The sequence below is a fragment of the Doryrhamphus excisus genome, linkage group LG1 (genome assembly GCF_037039965.1).
Source record: "Doryrhamphus excisus strain RoL-2023G ecotype Guam linkage group LG1, RoL_Dexc_Guam_v1.1, whole genome shotgun sequence".
NCBI classification, from domain to species: Eukaryota; Metazoa; Chordata; class Actinopteri; order Syngnathiformes; family Syngnathidae; genus Doryrhamphus; species Doryrhamphus excisus.
Genome location: NC_136357.1, coordinates 10,840,660 through 10,857,769, shown reverse-complemented (window position 1 = coordinate 10,857,769; position 17,110 = coordinate 10,840,660). Strand labels below are relative to the sequence as shown.

At 39.7% G+C, this 17,110-nt stretch overlaps 1 protein-coding gene and 1 long non-coding RNA gene across 2 annotated transcripts in view; one reads left to right on the top strand and one right to left on the bottom strand.

The window, feature by feature from the left end:
• Positions 1-6,101: 6,101 nt before the first annotated feature.
• Positions 6,102-9,000, bottom strand: lysmd4 (LysM, putative peptidoglycan-binding, domain containing 4). The gene is made up of 3 exons (XM_058076665.2): positions 8,852-9,000; positions 7,659-7,930; positions 6,102-7,585 (listed from the first exon to the last, which is right to left on the bottom strand). Exons 2-3 carry the CDS (start codon positions 7,920-7,922, stop codon positions 7,046-7,048), a joined length of 804 nt encoding a protein of 267 aa, XP_057932648.2. The 5' UTR covers positions 7,923-7,930; positions 8,852-9,000; the 3' UTR covers positions 6,102-7,045.
• LOC144898321 (uncharacterized) overlaps positions 8,746-17,110 on the top strand; it is a 60,719-nt gene continuing 52,354 nt past the window's right edge. The window contains exons 1-2 of the long non-coding RNA XR_013627226.1: positions 8,746-8,788; positions 10,370-10,417. This is a non-coding gene — a long non-coding RNA (uncharacterized LOC144898321). The remainder of the gene's footprint in view (positions 8,789-10,369; positions 10,418-17,110) is intronic.

The window sequence follows — 17,110 nt, the reverse complement described above, 5'->3', positions numbered from 1 at the left end:
TGTGGGAGAGATGAAAAATACTTTGAATGGTATTCTGATTCAGTATTTGATTTAGTTGGTGAATATTCTGCATAAATGTATATAATAATGGTGTTGGTAGTAAATTAACATCATTATTAATGTAATCTACAAAGAAAAAGTGAGATACTGAGGATGATATTGTTTGTGGCAAGCAGGTGGTCGTTTGAGTTGCATCCAGTGATTTAGAGCCGCGTGTCCAACCCATTATCCTTTCTTCATCCATGCCTGTCTCCCCGCATTCCTTCCTCCTGCCAAACATTGTTTTATTGTCCCTCACATATAACCACTAGATACTACTCTGTGTGGCGTTTAAAGTACACAGATAAAATAGATGTTATTTTTGTAGGAGCAATGTCTAAAATTTAGAGAACATAAAAAATAAATGGAGACATTTTTGTGCACATTTACGGAACATTTTAAAGAATTTAGAATATATATATATTTTTTTAGAAAATATTGAATATTTCAATAGACTATAGGGAAAAAACTAGTCTTTGACAACATTTTTGCTGAAATACATGAAAAAATTACTTTATTGATTAATTATTATTTATAATTATAATCATTATTTATTAATTAATAAATTTGTGAGTGCATATTGTAGACATTTTAGATAATTTTTAAATAAAATATTATTTGACTAACAATTTTAAATGGTTACAATAATCTTGCATTACAGTATATTTGTTAATAACATAACCATCATTGTGACAACAGTCAGGGTGATATGTGACATACGCAATATTGAATAGAATTTATTCCAATTATATTTTCTATTTAATCTTGCATTGCATAGCCAAAAATGCCCCCCAAATGGTGTCTTACTTAATCTGTGTACAGTATCCGTTGGGCTGAAGTATTAGTGCCATACTGCAAAGATGTTCACAAGTGTTTTTCTGCAAGTCCAAGTCAAGTCGCAGGTCTTTGTGCCATACTGAGCTAATTCATTTTAACAAGAATTGCAAGTATATAATATATAATGTGCACCAATATCGTGAATAAAATGTTCATGGTACAATTCCCTGAAATATGACAAATGAACTCCGTAGTTGTCACTTTGAGTACATTCAGTTCCAGAAGAAGTGTACTCTCCGTGCTCCTTATATGTGTAAGGATTAACAGAAATTGTTCTTCGAAGTGAAGCCTCCTCAAACTCTTAGTGGAATGTAAAACAGGTGCTGCACAATTGGTTCCTCCATGGAATGGGAAGAAAAACAGACGCCCCTGCAGGAACATGACAGCCAGAACATCACATTCTCCAGCCAGCTGTGTCTCCAGATGATCCCTTAACTTGCAAAAAGCATGATTTAAAGGATCACATATAGTGGGGGGGGGGGGGACTAAAGATAAAGATACTTTACTAATGGACAGATATTTAAGACTGAATTAGTGCAGCGCAAACAAACACAACGTTATTCTCTTTGCTTGACACCTTGTGAGTTCACTGAGTGGTGCTGTAACATCTGGCATGGATTTTACCATCCGAGGTCTGGCTTTGGATTCAAAGAGGTTTTTTTTTCAAAGCCACTCCGTCACGTCTGTGAGACTGAAATGTATTATGGAGAAACGCCTTCAAATCCATCCATATGTTGCTTTTGTGACCTCTCTGACACTGATTGGAACGTAGTACAGAAAAGTACTGAGTGTCTGAAGTTGGTATTTCTGGTGGTATTTTAGTACTATGTCAGTCTAATATAAGTTTGATTTTGTCCAAAGTTGGCCTCTCTGGTGTCATGTTATCACCATCACATACTTGGTGATGCATAAAGGCGACAAAATCTGACAAATGTGTTAACCCAGAAGTCGTGTTAAAGACGGTTTTTCAGACATCATTTGCAGACATCCCTGATTTTGATTTTCTGGTGTTATTTTAGCACTGTGTCAATCTATTATGTAACATATGATGTTGCATAAAAAGTGCAGACCACAATTGTAAGTCAAAAACCTGACAAACGTGTCAACATCGAAGAGTGATTTAAAAAAAAAAAGAGTGATTTTGGGCGGTACGGTGGTCAAGTGTTTAGCACGCAGACCTCACAGCTAGGAGACCAGGGTTCAATTCCACCCTGGGCCATCTCTGTGTGGAGTTTGCATGTTCTCCCCGTGCATGCGTGGGTTTTTTCCGGGTACTCCGGTTTCCTCCCACATTCCAAAAACATGCTAGGTTAATTGGTGACTCCAAATTGTCCATAGGTATGAATGTGAGTGTGAATGGTTGTTTGTCTATATGTGCCCTGTGATTGGCTGGCGACTAGTCCAGGGTGTACCCCACCTCTCGCCCGGAGACAGCTGGGATAGGCTCCAGCACCCCCTGCGACCCTCGTGAGGAAAAGCGGTAGAAAATGAATGAATGAATGAACTTTTATACTTGACTGCTGTGCCCCGCTTTTACCCATGTTTTAACTGCGTATAAATGAATGAATGTTGTATTTTAATGTATCTTTTATTCTGTTTCAAGTCCATTTTTCTGTAAATCGTCTTTGAGTATTTTGAAAAGTGCTATACAAATAAAGTGTATTATTATTATTAATAATATGCATCCTGGGATCATGACTTGAGCCAACTTTTTGATGGTTTAAGTAGCTGTTTGATCAATTTTGTTATTTGATGGGGTCTGTTGTTTACAAAAAGCTCCTTGAAAAGGGGACATATAGCAGATTGCATGACATTTTTATAGATACAATAATTCCAGGTGGACTGTTACGTGTAAAATGTATAGTATGCCCCCCCCTGTCAATTTTGTTAAATCAATGCGGCCCGCGAGTCAAAAAGTTTGCCCACCCCTGTGCTATATATATCACTATATTGACAGTTACTATGGTACACATTATGTCATTGTATGGTCATATCACCTCGTACTTTGGTATGTGACAAAAACTAAAAAAAACAACAACAAAAAACCCCCAAAAACTATATTAGGAAAGCAGGAAGTGAACAAATGTAACAGTTACTGATTGTAAAAGTACCAGATGGAGGGGTAGGATTTAATGAGCTTTGCTTCTCCCTACTCCTTTTGGACATGTGGAACTGTGAACTGATTATGTGATGCACTCAATTGTAATCTGATGCATGTTCAAATGAAATAAAACCATTACCATTACCATTACCATTACCAAAGTTGGTCTCAGCAGCACCTTTTTTCTCCAAACTTCTTGACTGATGTTATTTTGCAACATTTGATGTTGTTTACAAGTGCAGTCAGCACTTAAAAACAAACAAAGAAAAGCTCATGCATTAAACCAGAAGTAGTTTTGCCTCCCTTCCAGCCATCCGGCCCTGACCACAACACACATACCACCACAACACCATGTGCAACAATACACACATTCACAGCACACAGCAAATTGCTTCTCTCATTCCCCACCACACCCTGCCTCCATTCTCAGCCACCTGCAAAACAAAACTGAGCTGGAAATTTCACTACAAATTACCCTGTGTCTGCCAAATCCCCCCGGGAGTGGAGGAAATCAAAACCCTGGATCTGCCTGGTCCCAACCCCCCACCCAACAGCACAGTCACTCTCACAGAAAATGTCTTCATTGTAGCTTAGCCTTATTTTTTTTTTTTTTACATGAATAACCATAGAATATACATTGTGGTCAACCGACTTTTCAAACCACAAATCGATACGGTGCAGAAGTTTTCCAAATGCACAGTAACACTGATTTAATCCTAAACATTTGAGCATATGTCTATGTCAACGTGACATTGTGAAACCGAGCATGCATTCCTGCAAAGAAAGCAAGAAAACTGAGACCTGTTTCGCTTCAGGGAGAGAATCAAAGGGAAGCACATAGTTGAGCAGTGAATAATGAGCCAAACTGCTGTAACCCACAATGGTTGAAGGGTCACACTGCCTCCTGGTGATGGCGATCCAAACAGGCGCGAGGAGCGTCACAGTGGCCGGGAGAGAGACATGAGTGTTGAAAGCTGCTTGGAAAAATGGATTAGTGCTGTTTATGTTGGCCAAGTGGACTGCTGCCAGCTGCTCAAATGTATTCAAGCTGCACCGTTCTCCTCCACCCAGTCTACATAGCGTGTCCCTGCATGGGAAAGCCCCCTACTTCACACCTTTTAAGCCTCAAAAATATGCTTTAAATACTGTGGTTATTTTAGGATGTGTAGTGAAGCCTGGTTTTCATTTTTTTAGTTATGTCCATGAGCAGAGGTGTGGATCACGTCGATCGCGAGTTCAGCAAAGGTAGTGTGGGTCACTTGAATAAATATCACTTTGTACATGTCAGGTGACATCGAACAGCTAACATTAAAAGGGGACCTATTATGCTTTTTCTACTTTCCTGTCCTATAAATGTAGTTAAAATGTTGTATTCTCGTGTTGAACGATGCTAAAGTTTCAGATAATGAGGTTGGAATAATTGGAAGTGAGCCCTGAAAGAAGTTTGGGATGGCTCAAAACGCTTGGTTTTCAGAAGGTGTTGCAAAACTGTTCCTTTGTGATGTCACAGAGGAGCTGGCGCAGTTATAGGCACAATACACTCCCTGCCGAGTCTCCCCCAAACTCTGTGTTTACGTTGCTAGCAATAGCAAGTGTTTCTTTGGATGGAAAAGCCACATTTGTTTACAATTCCTAAAGATGCAGAAATCCAAAGAAATACAACTGAATAGGTGCAGATTCTGAAAGAACTAGAAAGCTTTAGGTGCTGATTATCGTGTGTAGCTGCTCTATATGAGTCCTCAACTCAATACAAAGGGTCAAAAATTACCATAATAGGTCCTTATCTCCAACCTTGACAGCCGTGCACCGAGAATAGGATGGCCTCATTTGTTGCCAAAGGTAACCGTTTGATTTTACGCTAATGTGTATGCATGTGTTTGAGGTGTCCAGAAAAAGTAACATTGCAATTTGAATGTCCTTAAAGGTGTACCGTTACGAATTGCTTAATTTCTCCATAGTTAAGAGGTAGATATTTGGGACTTGGTCATTTTAAAAGTAGCTCGATGTCATGAAAACTTTGGACTTAAGGCTTTAGGAACACATATATTAACACACATTGCCTGTTTGAGCGTTATTTGAAAGTCAATTTTGCATCATAGGGGTTCTTTAATTATGGAGAAATTAAGCAATTCCTAATAGTACAGCTTTAAGGACATTCAAATTGCAATGTTACTTTTTCTGGACACCTCAAACACATGTATAAAGGACGTTTTATACACATAAGCGTTAAATCAAATGGTTAGCTTTGCTAACAAATGAGGCCATCCTATGCTAGGTGCAAGGCTGTCAAGGTTGGAGATAAGGAAGAGTGGTTTATGTATTAAAACTGTAATCAGACCGCACAGTTTTGGTAGCTTACCAGAACTCTGGGCCTGGAATGAGATCAGACCTCAGTTTTCAAGATGGTGTGTCAAGTTTTGGAAGAATAAAAGTACAATTGGAATGGAGCGATAAGCAAGCCTTGATAGTGTTTGCTACCTGCCCAATTCAATTTGCAGTTTTTAGCTTATGCTGCCCTCTCCCGGTGAAGATCATGCACTACAGCATCACCAATTTCAAATATCTAACTTCAGTTATGTTTAAAAGCCAACTGAATTGATTTTTGATCGCAAACTGCTTCTAGGGTGAGCAGAGAACTCCTTTTTAGGGATTAGGGGAGGCCATTTACAGGCTTATATTGAAGTCCAAAAACAACAGTCATGATCCTATATCCTTGTTTAAGACTTAATTACACCAAAATATAATCAAACTCAGTCTAACACAATCCATTTTAGCACATCAGTTTAATAATGTGAGTATGGTGTGAATGGTTGTTTGTCTATATGTGCCCTGTGATTGGCTGCCGACCAGTCCAGGGTGTACCCCGCCTCTCGCCCAAAGACAGCTGGGACAGGCTCCAGCACTGCTTACCCTCATGAGGATAAGCAGTAGAAAATGAATGAATGAATGAATGAATGAAGGTTCAAGGCATCTCTTTTATGTCACATGTATAGGCATCTAAGTACCTCGTATGTTACAAGGTATTGTCAAAGTAGCAGTAATTGTAAACACAGTACAGTGGATCTCTGCACATTCGTGATTCAGCTTTCTCTGCCCCACATTCTGTGATTCTGCTTTCTGTTTTGCTAAAAAAAAGCAAAAGTTGCTTAGTCATTATTTGTGTGCCAAAAATAGACAATCTTTTTTTTCCCACACAAAACATCTCAACCACCCTAAATCATAATAATTTACTAATACAGGTCAAATGTACTACCTACATGTTAAATAAAACAAGTTATGCTTCACTTTTTTCATCAAGTATTGATTTGGCATTTTTTTTCAGCAGCCCTTGAACACACCACAGCTGCTCTTGAGATGCAAAAGTTAAAGTTATAATTTTTGCACAGTGACTCCCACTCCATCTGTCCATCAATTGACATTACCATGTATTGGTGTAGCGTACCTGTATGTTTTATCCATTAAGTGTATAACACAGGACGTTTCTGAAAGTCAATCTATGTAATACAGTCTAATAATTACCAGAGTCACTTTTTACTCCAAATGTAGATTTTAGATGTGAAATCAGTATGTCAAGTTAGCAGGAGGGTTTAGATGAAGAGCCACGTGTCAAAAATAGATATGTTTATGGATGGCCGTTACAATTACTCACAATTTTCCACCATTCACTAATGGTCCCCATACAAAAAGCAGGGATCTACCATATACCGTATACACTTTAGCCAGTAAAATCAGGTTCACCAGACATGAGGACAGACATGAAAATTCCAAAAGCATACAGACCAAAACTGAATAAACTTCTGCCTTACTTTCACATATATTACTGTAAAAAATTAAACTTTTTTTCCATTGTAGATATTTCCAATTAGCGAATAATCCATCCTTGTGTCAAATAATATCGAAGACGCACGCAAACACTTTCAAACTTCAAACCACATGAGGACCAGTAACAATGACTCGAAAAGCAAATGCAGTTGGCATGAATGCAGTGCACTCTGATTCACTCCGAAAAGATTCAAAAAGGTATTGCACTTGATGACAAGACATTTGGCTTTATGTACTCGGCACATTCTATCCTGGTTCTTGAGTTTTCCCAGGTCCACTAGTACCAAAAGCAGTCCCTGAGCTGTTAGACATGATTGATGACAAAATGCTGCCATCTAGTGGAGAGTTTCCCCCGCTGGGTTTAGTTTTAAAGTAAATGATATAAAACAATGGTAAGATGATGCCAATGAGTAGCATGGCGATTACAGCGTTCCACCACTGGATCCCCCAGTCCGAACCGTGACCCTTTAGCTTCCGTGCTCTCAGACCCGACCTATTGGGTTTGTCATCCAACACATCCACGTCTTGATCATCTGTCGTTTGAATCAGCTTCTCAATGTCATTGTCCACCTCGATGAGGAAGTTTGTGACCTCGTGTCTGTATGGTAGGGCTCCGGCCCTCTCCTGAGGCCTGCAAGATGAATGTGGAGTTTCCTCTTGAGAGTTACTTAAGTTGGTGTATGTCTCTGTCAGAAAGCTGTGCCTGGGAATGGGGATTTTTATAGATTTCAGTGCAAATAAATCCTGCTCCTGTATGAGGTTGTTCACTCTTTTGATATCTGCCACCTGTAGAAACAAAGTGGTAACGGGACTATATGGGGAATGTAAAGGATGACAGTAGAAATCAAACCATCCTTACCTTGCAGCCATATTGCAACGCCAACTTGTTGAGATTGTCACCATCCGACACTTCAAGTTCCAGCAAGTGGACATTCCTCAGCCTGTCCTGTTCCTGTGCATGGCACACCTGAGGTCTCAACTCCATTAAACCGAGCTCTTCCTCATCCGACGACATAGCCGTCTCATGGGCCTTCCTGTTGAACATGTACACCTGACCATCCGCGCTGGCGTGGACATCCACGGGGGCCTCGAATGCCTGTGGAACATACTCCCCTCGCTGCATAGCTCAGCCTGGGGGAGAATTATCACAACATTAACATGAAGCACTATAGAGGAAATGGCGGTGGATTCGCAAGAAAATACACTGTTAAGTCACACAAAACTTGTTAGCTCAATGTTGTGTGCAACAATTTTACTTTGTATTTCCTTTGTTTTTTTATATCAGTGGGTTATCTTTTTTGTACACTTGTATGACCATCAATAATGTTTTTACCAGTTAATATTGACAATGGTGAAGTCATTTAAAAACTTCTATTATATTTTAAGTATGTTAGCAACTTAAAATACTTCCTAACTAGGTAACGGATGGTGACAAATTGGGGCTGCACGGTGATCAAGTGGTCAACATGTAAGCCTCACAGTCAGGGTTAAAATCGCCATTGGACAGCTCTATGTGGAGTTTGCACATTCTTGCTATGTGTGTGTGTTTTTTATTTATCTTATTTTATTGTTTTGTCAGCACAAATTATATCACAAAAAATTCCATGACTCCATAGGCTACATCAAACTGGTGTTTACTCCTTTGATTTCAGGCTTTGAAAACAGTGGTTACTATGGTTACCTGCGTTACTATTACTTTACCTGTTACCAGGAAAAACTGTGGTGAGAATTGTTGTACAGCTAGCAATTTAAAGCAAAACCAATATTAATGACAAAAAATATGAATAGTTTAAAGTCCTTTTTTAATTAGCACGAAACCTCTGACTAGCAACATGACATCATATCCGGTCTCCAATGCATCGCAGCGACCTGCTAGCTTGAGCTTATTTAGCATGCTAGCTAGAGGCTGCGTAACATGTGTTGTCCACACGCGCCCAAGCCACTGACATGTCACTTCTGCTACGATCGTCTCAAGAGCTGCTGACTCGGGTAACATATGGCACAACAAACAACCACAAAGTCACCGAACTGTCCCGGTTCCATGTAGTTTACCTTAAGCAACCAGAGGCCACCTCTTCTCTCTTAATGAGCTACTTTTCCGCTGACAAACTAGTTCAAGTTGACGTGAGTGACGGCAACAAGCTCGCCTTCTTCGATGTTTACTGAAGGGGGACACAGGACGCTCGAGTTATTACTGCCACCACATGGTCAACTCTGGAACAACAACTTGTTTCGGTCTTAATAATAATATTTCTATTTTGAAATTGAATATCAAATATATAGGCAAAAATAATTATAAATCATGTAATAGTGTAAATTGTTCTATATTATAATTTTTCTTCATCAAAGAGTAGACAAAATGATGGGTGAAGTATGCTTTTGTTACCATTGTGCAATGCAAATAATGTATATACTAAATTTATAAAAATAAATATTCAGAAAAATGTGGTGTATTGTTTTCACCAAATGAGAGTGTCATGAGGACATATTTAGATACTTATTCATTAAATTTCATAAGCAAAGCGAATTAGAAACACCTCTTTGTAGTCTGTAGTCTGCAAACTGCAGCCATAATAATAACACTACTGTTAAATAATTAGCTTATTGAAAATGTCAATCAAAACTCATCAATTAGAAATCTCCTGAGTCTAGTAGGCAATAGCCTCCACTTGAAGCCTCTGGTCGAATATTGAAATGTTTTGCAGAGACCTGCAGATTCTTACAAAAATCAATCTAAAACATGAAAACCACTGCATTAGTATTTTACATTAAACGTGTCCTCCAGCTACAGTATGATCTTGAGCTTCCACCTGTATCCTCTGCCAGCAACCTGCAGTTTCCACCTTCTGACAGCTGGAGTCCTGCTGCCGCAAAGCCTGCCTCAATAATTCACAGCTGCATGCAGAATATTCTGCAGAAGCTTGAGGTTAGGTGTTTCCTTGCAAGATCTGCACTTAGAAGTGGCAACCACAGGATATATGGCCAGAGGCACGGGGGCCACAGATGGTGATGGAGGCCACTGTTGGTGAATGCAAGTGGTAGCTTTTGCTGTAGTCTGCACTGCAACCTCCTAAATTAGCACCTTCATGTTGTATCATTTAAATAGCAAGGTCCAATGCCTCTCTGGCTCCCCATGTCATTGTTTTGTATGATTGAGAGAGAGAGATCACGTGCAATGTTCTATGCAATATTAGTACACAAAGATGTTTTTGCAGCCTCCTGCCACGTGAGGGTGCAGCAGGACAAAACATTTGATAAAAAGAATAGAATAAAAAAACAACCCAAACATGGTTGTTCACAGTAATCGCATGCTATCAAAGCCAAATAGCCCTATTAAGTATTTATGTGTAAATCTGTGTAAATCTTAGCTTGCATTCTGATAGCATTAGTATGCGACTTCTACCATAGGCTGTCATACTATAGTTGTGAAACTGAAACTTCACAGAGAAACCTGAATAATAAAAAGTCTACATCACATCCATGCATTTTTCGGTGTGATATAACAATCATCAGTATAATGAGTTCACTCAAGATCTATTTGATACTAATGCTCAGTTTTGGTCAAAACAGGTGCAGAGGGAATGCAGGAAACATGGAAGGAAAAACAGAAGGAATCAGGTAAGAATTACTTTACTGTAACCAACTCATCCAAAATCTGGTATATACTGTACAGTATGCATATCATTACATTCACTGCTATATCTTGGAGTTGTAGGATGTCTTCTGTGATACATGTAATAATAGTCACCACCATTCATTTACACTTGTTATGGTTTCATTAGGACTGACATTGTTACCATAGCTGAGATCCAGCTAATCCATTATCAGTCAATCAGGTAATTATTGGATACAAAATACAGTTTAGTAAGTTTTTTAGTAAGAGCTGATAATGGAAAAGTCCACTATATTGTCAATTTTTACACTTCCATAGCATTCTATTCATTCATAGGAAATCATCATTTGTTTTGCATACATTTTTGCCACCTTATTGTAAAATGTACACAACCACAAACACTGAGGTCCTACCTATAGTGTACAGTGTACAATAAATGGTAATGGAAAGGGTTTCCATTTCCGGGTTTTTCCTGTCCTTCAGTCTTTCTTATTGTATCGTATGCCACATTGTATGTAGAAGATACATGGGTTCCTAATTTGTGTACTTCTTGTTGAGCAGGCCCTTGCTACGTAGTAGTGATGTCAAATGTTATTGAATTGTCTTGTGTATTGAATGATCTTTAACATCAAGCACTCTTGCCTGAGCCGGTCCTCTATTTAGTTTGATGTAGATTTTGCCATTGTGCTCCAAGTGCTTTGTATCTTTCCCTGCTTCCTCAAGTCTTGCACTTTCTTGGTGATTCAGCATTGTGTTTTGTCAAATACTCATTCATGTAGACAGTGTGAAATTATTTTGACTTTATTTTTACAATATGTCTTGCAAGCCCAAATGTTGCTTCACTTTAAAGAGCAGAGGTGAAGAAACACTTTGAGGTCCGGCCATCTTCGCTCACATCTTTTGATCCTCAACTCCAATATCACTCAAGGAGGAAATCCTTTCACATGCTCACAGATACGGGCGGCACGGCGGTCTAGTGGTTAGTGCGCAGACCTCACAGCTAGGAGACCAGGGTTCAATTCCACCCTTGGGCATCTCTGTGTGGAGTTTGCATGTTCTCCCCGTGCATGCGTGGGTTTTCTCCGGGTACTCCGGTTTCATGAATGAATGAATGTTCACAGATACCATCTTTATCCTTGATGATGGCCGCGACAGTGGATCGGCTGCCGGTTGTTGTTTCTGCACATAATTTTTTCCACTTTCCTTTTCTTTGACACAATACTCAGGAAATCAGGATATTGTATGTATGAAGTTGTATAACACCCTCATAAGCAGTGAAGTCCGTCAACAACAACTCTCTCCCCACATTGTGTCCTGAGCTGAGTTCTGGTCTAATTTTGGTGCTGAGGAAAATAGTTCCAGCTAATTGCTGGGGACAGTTAAGTAAAGAGTTTGGCTTCTCAAAACAATATGCGTTCAAAAGCATAATATATTTGCATTACAGACATGACTCCTGTAAAACAACAAACCTCACAAATTGCACTGCATTATTTTCTCTGCCGAGTTTATATATAAGGAAGTCTGCTCTTCTGTGACATCACAAAGGTACAGTTTTACCACGCCTTTTCAAACAGAGCGTTTTGAGCCATCCCAAACTTCTTTTAGGGCTCACTTCCAAATGCGCAAACCTCATTATCTGAAACTTTGGCATCGTTTAACACGATAATACCACATTCTAACAACATTTATAGGTCAGAAAAGTGGAAAAAGGTCCCTTTAAAGAAACAACCAAACCAAGTCAAATGGAGAGGAGGACAGGTAGCATTCCCTCGGTCTGGAAGGAGAAGGAGTGAGTCAATACTTTTCCACTGGAACTTAAATAACCTCTGAAATCCTGGGCGACACAGGTGTTCCAGGTCACCTAATCAGCCAACTGCAAACTACAGTAGAAAAGCCAGTCAGAACCAGCACCCCCAAGAGGACCCCAGGGGCCGTAACAGTAAGCACGCACTTAACTAGTTCTCTTTTTCTTTTGTAGAGTATTAATAATAGATGGGATGGCATCATATCCATGAAACATCATAACACGGAATGTCGTAAAATGCGCACTACGGACAGTATATGTAGTTATTGTGGTTATTGGTCTAGAACAATGATTTGTATTACATTTTTGTTTTTTTGGAGAATATAAACATACATTGTACAGTAAGTCTGTATTGTCCCAAGTCCAATGTGATACAGAGCTAAGCTACAAGCGGTTATGACTAATAGCAGTCATGCATATTCTAGTGTTCCTCTCCACATATGCATAACCATTCAGCTGGAAACTACCGATGACCTCCAGTTGACTCCAGACAGCACAGTCGACTAAAGCGTCATATTGTGTCTAGGCATATTTGTCAATGTACAAAACCATCTGATATCTTTCTGTAGTCCTATATGACAACCTATTTAAACCTTTATTGTTGCAAAAATATAGTTTATTTAAATAATTTTGTCCATCATATACCAGCATGTTGAAAAAAATGAGCCGGTCCTTAGATCATCGTCTGGGGAAGTCAACCTTTGCACTTGCAAAGGCGTAACGATCGTAAAGTTAATGTAGCCTTAGAGGGTATCATCATATCATTTACATTGCATTCAGATTCAGGGTGTAACGTGAATGATGAGCAACAAAGCGGCATAATGCGCTATATTTCAGGGCCACTGAGCAGCTTGTCTAACTGACAGAGGGAGTGAGAGAGGACACTAGAGTGGGTGGCAGGAATGGGGGGTGGGTAGGTGCACACACTGCTTGCACATGTTGCCTGCCGAACAACAGAAAGGGCTTTTCTTTGAATGATTTAGAGCAAAGATGAAATATTGATGGAGGTGAAAGATTCATGTATGGCACATCTATGAACTCATTGCAGTGAGGCCGCAATGTATTGGCTTGACTCTTATGTCAAGTCAAGTTGCTGTTTAAATACTTAAAACTAACCCAACCATTTGGAATTATGTAGTACACACTCAAGTCAGAGCTGTCCAGCATAATTAAAAAAACATATACAGTATATATAAAAAAAACAACATATACATACATGCCACATACATACGGTACATACATTATACATACAAATAGTGGTGTGAAAGAGTTTGCCCACTTCCTGATTTCTTATTTTTGTTCATGTTTGTCACACTTTAAGGGGACCTGTTATGCTTGTTCCACTTTTCTGACTTATAAATGTTACAATTCTCGTGTTAAACGATGCCAAAGCATCAGATAACAAGGTTTGGCATTTGGAAGTGAGACCTAAAATACATTTTGGATGGTTCTTCATGCTTGTTTTTGCAAGTTCTGCTAACTACATTTTATATGGGCTGCAGATACACTCAGTAAATGCTGATGTGCGTATCTGGTTTGGAGTGACCAATAACAACGGAGTGGACGTATCCAGAAGAGTGCTGGGGGAGTAAATTAAACAGACCCTCACCTTAAGAAACTACATGGCACAGTTCCATGACGAAAACCACTGCTGAACAGAAAGAACATTAAAGGGGAACTGTACAAAACATTTTCCCCATCACAATCCTTATGTGAAACATTAACATTAACACATTAACAACATTTCTTTCCCTTTTCTGTGCAACCGAGTTAATATGAGCTAGCTAACAATGCACGTCATTGGGAAGTTCCTGTTTCGATTACAAAGCCCTCTAAAATAAACCTCTTACAACATTTTATATACATGCTGTGATCATGCACTAACAAGTACATTGAGGATAACATTTAACACTTACAGTATTTTGCCGTTTGATGACGAACTAAATTTGAAACCCTTATATGCTAGGACTACGTTAAAAAGCCATAGCATTTCAGTATTTGGAATCAAACTATGGAATGGATTGAGTAAAACCCATAAACAATGCACAACAATGAGCCAATTCAAGAAACAATACAAGCAGTTGATGTTTGCTAAATACAAGGATGAAGAGTCTTGAACCAGTCATGATGTGCTATATATATCACTATATTGACACTTACTATGGTACACATTATGTCATTGGATGGTCATATCACCTCGTACTTCGGTATGTGACAAAAAAAAACTATATTAAGAAAGCAGGAAGTGAACAAATGCAACAGTTACTGATTGTAAAAGTACCAGACGGAGGGGTAAGATTTAATAAGCTTTGCTTCTTCCTACTCCTTTTGGACATGTGGAACTGTGAACTGATTATGTGATGCACTCAATTCTAATCTGATGCATGTTCAGATGAAATAAAACCATTACCATTACCATGATTTAACACATTACAGACAATGGAACTGCTTTCCGAGGCGCATTGATTTCACATACATAGCTCCATTGATGGAAACTAACTCTACTTCCCTCAACAAGGTATGACGCCACCTCGGCCCAGGCAGAGAATAATGTTGCTGTTTGCTAGGCAGGCTATTCGGCTATAGTGAAACACACACATACGCATGCACCCCCCACACACACCAACATACAACCACACACACACACACATGCACCCCCCCATATACACAACCACACACACAAAACAATGTCTGCTCTCATTGGGATGCCGACTGATGTAATAAACTGTAACTGTAATAAACTGTGTAAACTTTTCAAAACTAACAACACAGTCCCATCACCAGTGGAGAGTGTTACCTAGGGAATAGCTTAGGGCATAGTGAGTGAGCAAGAAACGTCACACCCGTAGCGTGGTGTTGTTGTGCCAGAAATATAGTATTTCGTGTTAGTTGCTGCAATAACAATATCGTTGTAGCTTAGTGAATATACAGGTCAGTTATGTGAATGGTTATGGTTGGCGTTTGGTTCCCTTTTTTTGACATTTTTTTGCTGGGAAAGGTCATTTTCGGACATGTTGTGCATCGACGTGGCGCCCTCAAGTCCGGCTTTTGAGCTCCAGTGCACCAATGGCGCCTCTGACAAAGTGTGTCCAACAATGAGCAATCTTCCTCGGGCAGGTAAGGTTTACACACTTCTCTTGAACTCCACTGTGCTAGCGGTGCTACGTTCATACATAAACGTAAGTTCATACATAAGTCAGGGGTCTCCAACCAGTAGATCATGAGCTGCTAGTCGCTCCTAACCACTTTTCAATTAGCACTCCAAAGACTTTATTCATTTATTAACCACTTTTATACCGCACTATGTTAGAAAGAGGGGCTTGTTCGTAGTTATGAAGCCCATTGGTCGTGTGACCAATCACAGCAGAGTGGGCGTACCCGTGGGTGGAATAAATTAAAACAGTTTTGGCGGGAAGCACAAATCCAAGGAAATACAGCTGGAATAGGTGCAGATTCTTCAAAATCAATAACATTTTATGTGCAGGTTATTGTGTGTAGCTGCTCTATAGGAGTCCACAACTCATACAAAGGGTAAAAAAATTTGCATAATAGGTCCCCTTTAAGTAAAGTTGATCCAATGTAGAATTACTACAGCTTCTGCTTGGACATCTACAAGTAGCAAGCAGCTACAGAACAGCTGTCCTGTTCTCTGTTTTTCTCCAAACAAGAAATCTCATCACACTTTAATCTCATGAGAGCTTGTGGTACTCAACACTATTCAGCTATTGTTTCAATAATTTTTTTTGTCATACGTATCCATCTTTTCCTGTGCAGATGAAGTCATATGTTGATTGTAAACTAGAACAATTTAATTGTTGTCCCTTGTTCCACCTCATCATGCTCAATCAGAAGCATTAGATTATTTCCCTTGCAAGAACTACAGCATGAGATTTTTGTTTTCACATCAGCCAGTGCGGATGTTGACATTAACAACAGTTGATTGGCGCTTTGCCTCTGAAATCTGCAGGGGGGCTTCTACCCAGTCAAGAGTCTGTGGGGCAGGTGATGCGGTGGTGTGACTTGACCCTAATGAAATTCTTATGGGTCAGGGTCACGGCAACAGTTCAGACATTTATTGATTAAATGTCGACTTACCAGGTGATTGTGATTCACAACTCGAGACAGTGTGATGCAACAATCCATCATTAGTGAAGAAAGCAACACAGTTAGACACCATTACTGCTTGTTGACTAGGCATGGGTTAGTTTCATGGTTACCGGTTTCAAGGTATAAGTGGTATAAACCGTTAACTCTCCACTGAACAACAAGCAGCAACCACTTAACATTTTAGTTACTAACAATCACATAGCACAGAAACGGAAGTTCTTCTAGCCTCAGCAATTTTAATTAAATCATGTGTACCATTTTGAGTAAGACTGGAATACACACTTGTTATGTGTCAGGACAGCAAACAAAACATGATGGCGTGTCAGCAATGGTGTAGTCCAGCCTGCTGCTGGCCTTTCACCAGAAAACTATAGTGGGATGATTTGCTGATAGGTGCAGTGCGACTGTAGTGGTGTAAATTAATTTGGAACCCAAAACCCCAAGGGTGACCCCCCCCCCCCACCTCCTCCCCTCACATGAGACAGACAGGCAGAACTCTGGCAGTTGTGGTCTTCATGCAGGCCACGGGCATACAGTGACACATAACCTTGCCCTGTCACCACCCTCACCAGTGTGTCAGCTAACATTAACGTGATTGACGTTGAGCCAACGCTCCACACTGCGAGATCTGGGGCTCTGTATAACCTCGCCCTAGCTATACCAGGGCTAGGACATTTGGGGGCATGGTACTGGCATTTTGGGACCAATACTTTACCTCCGATTTCATATTTTGAGATTTTCACCCAAAGCGTTTGGGTAGGTTTACATTTTCTATAGGAACAGTAAC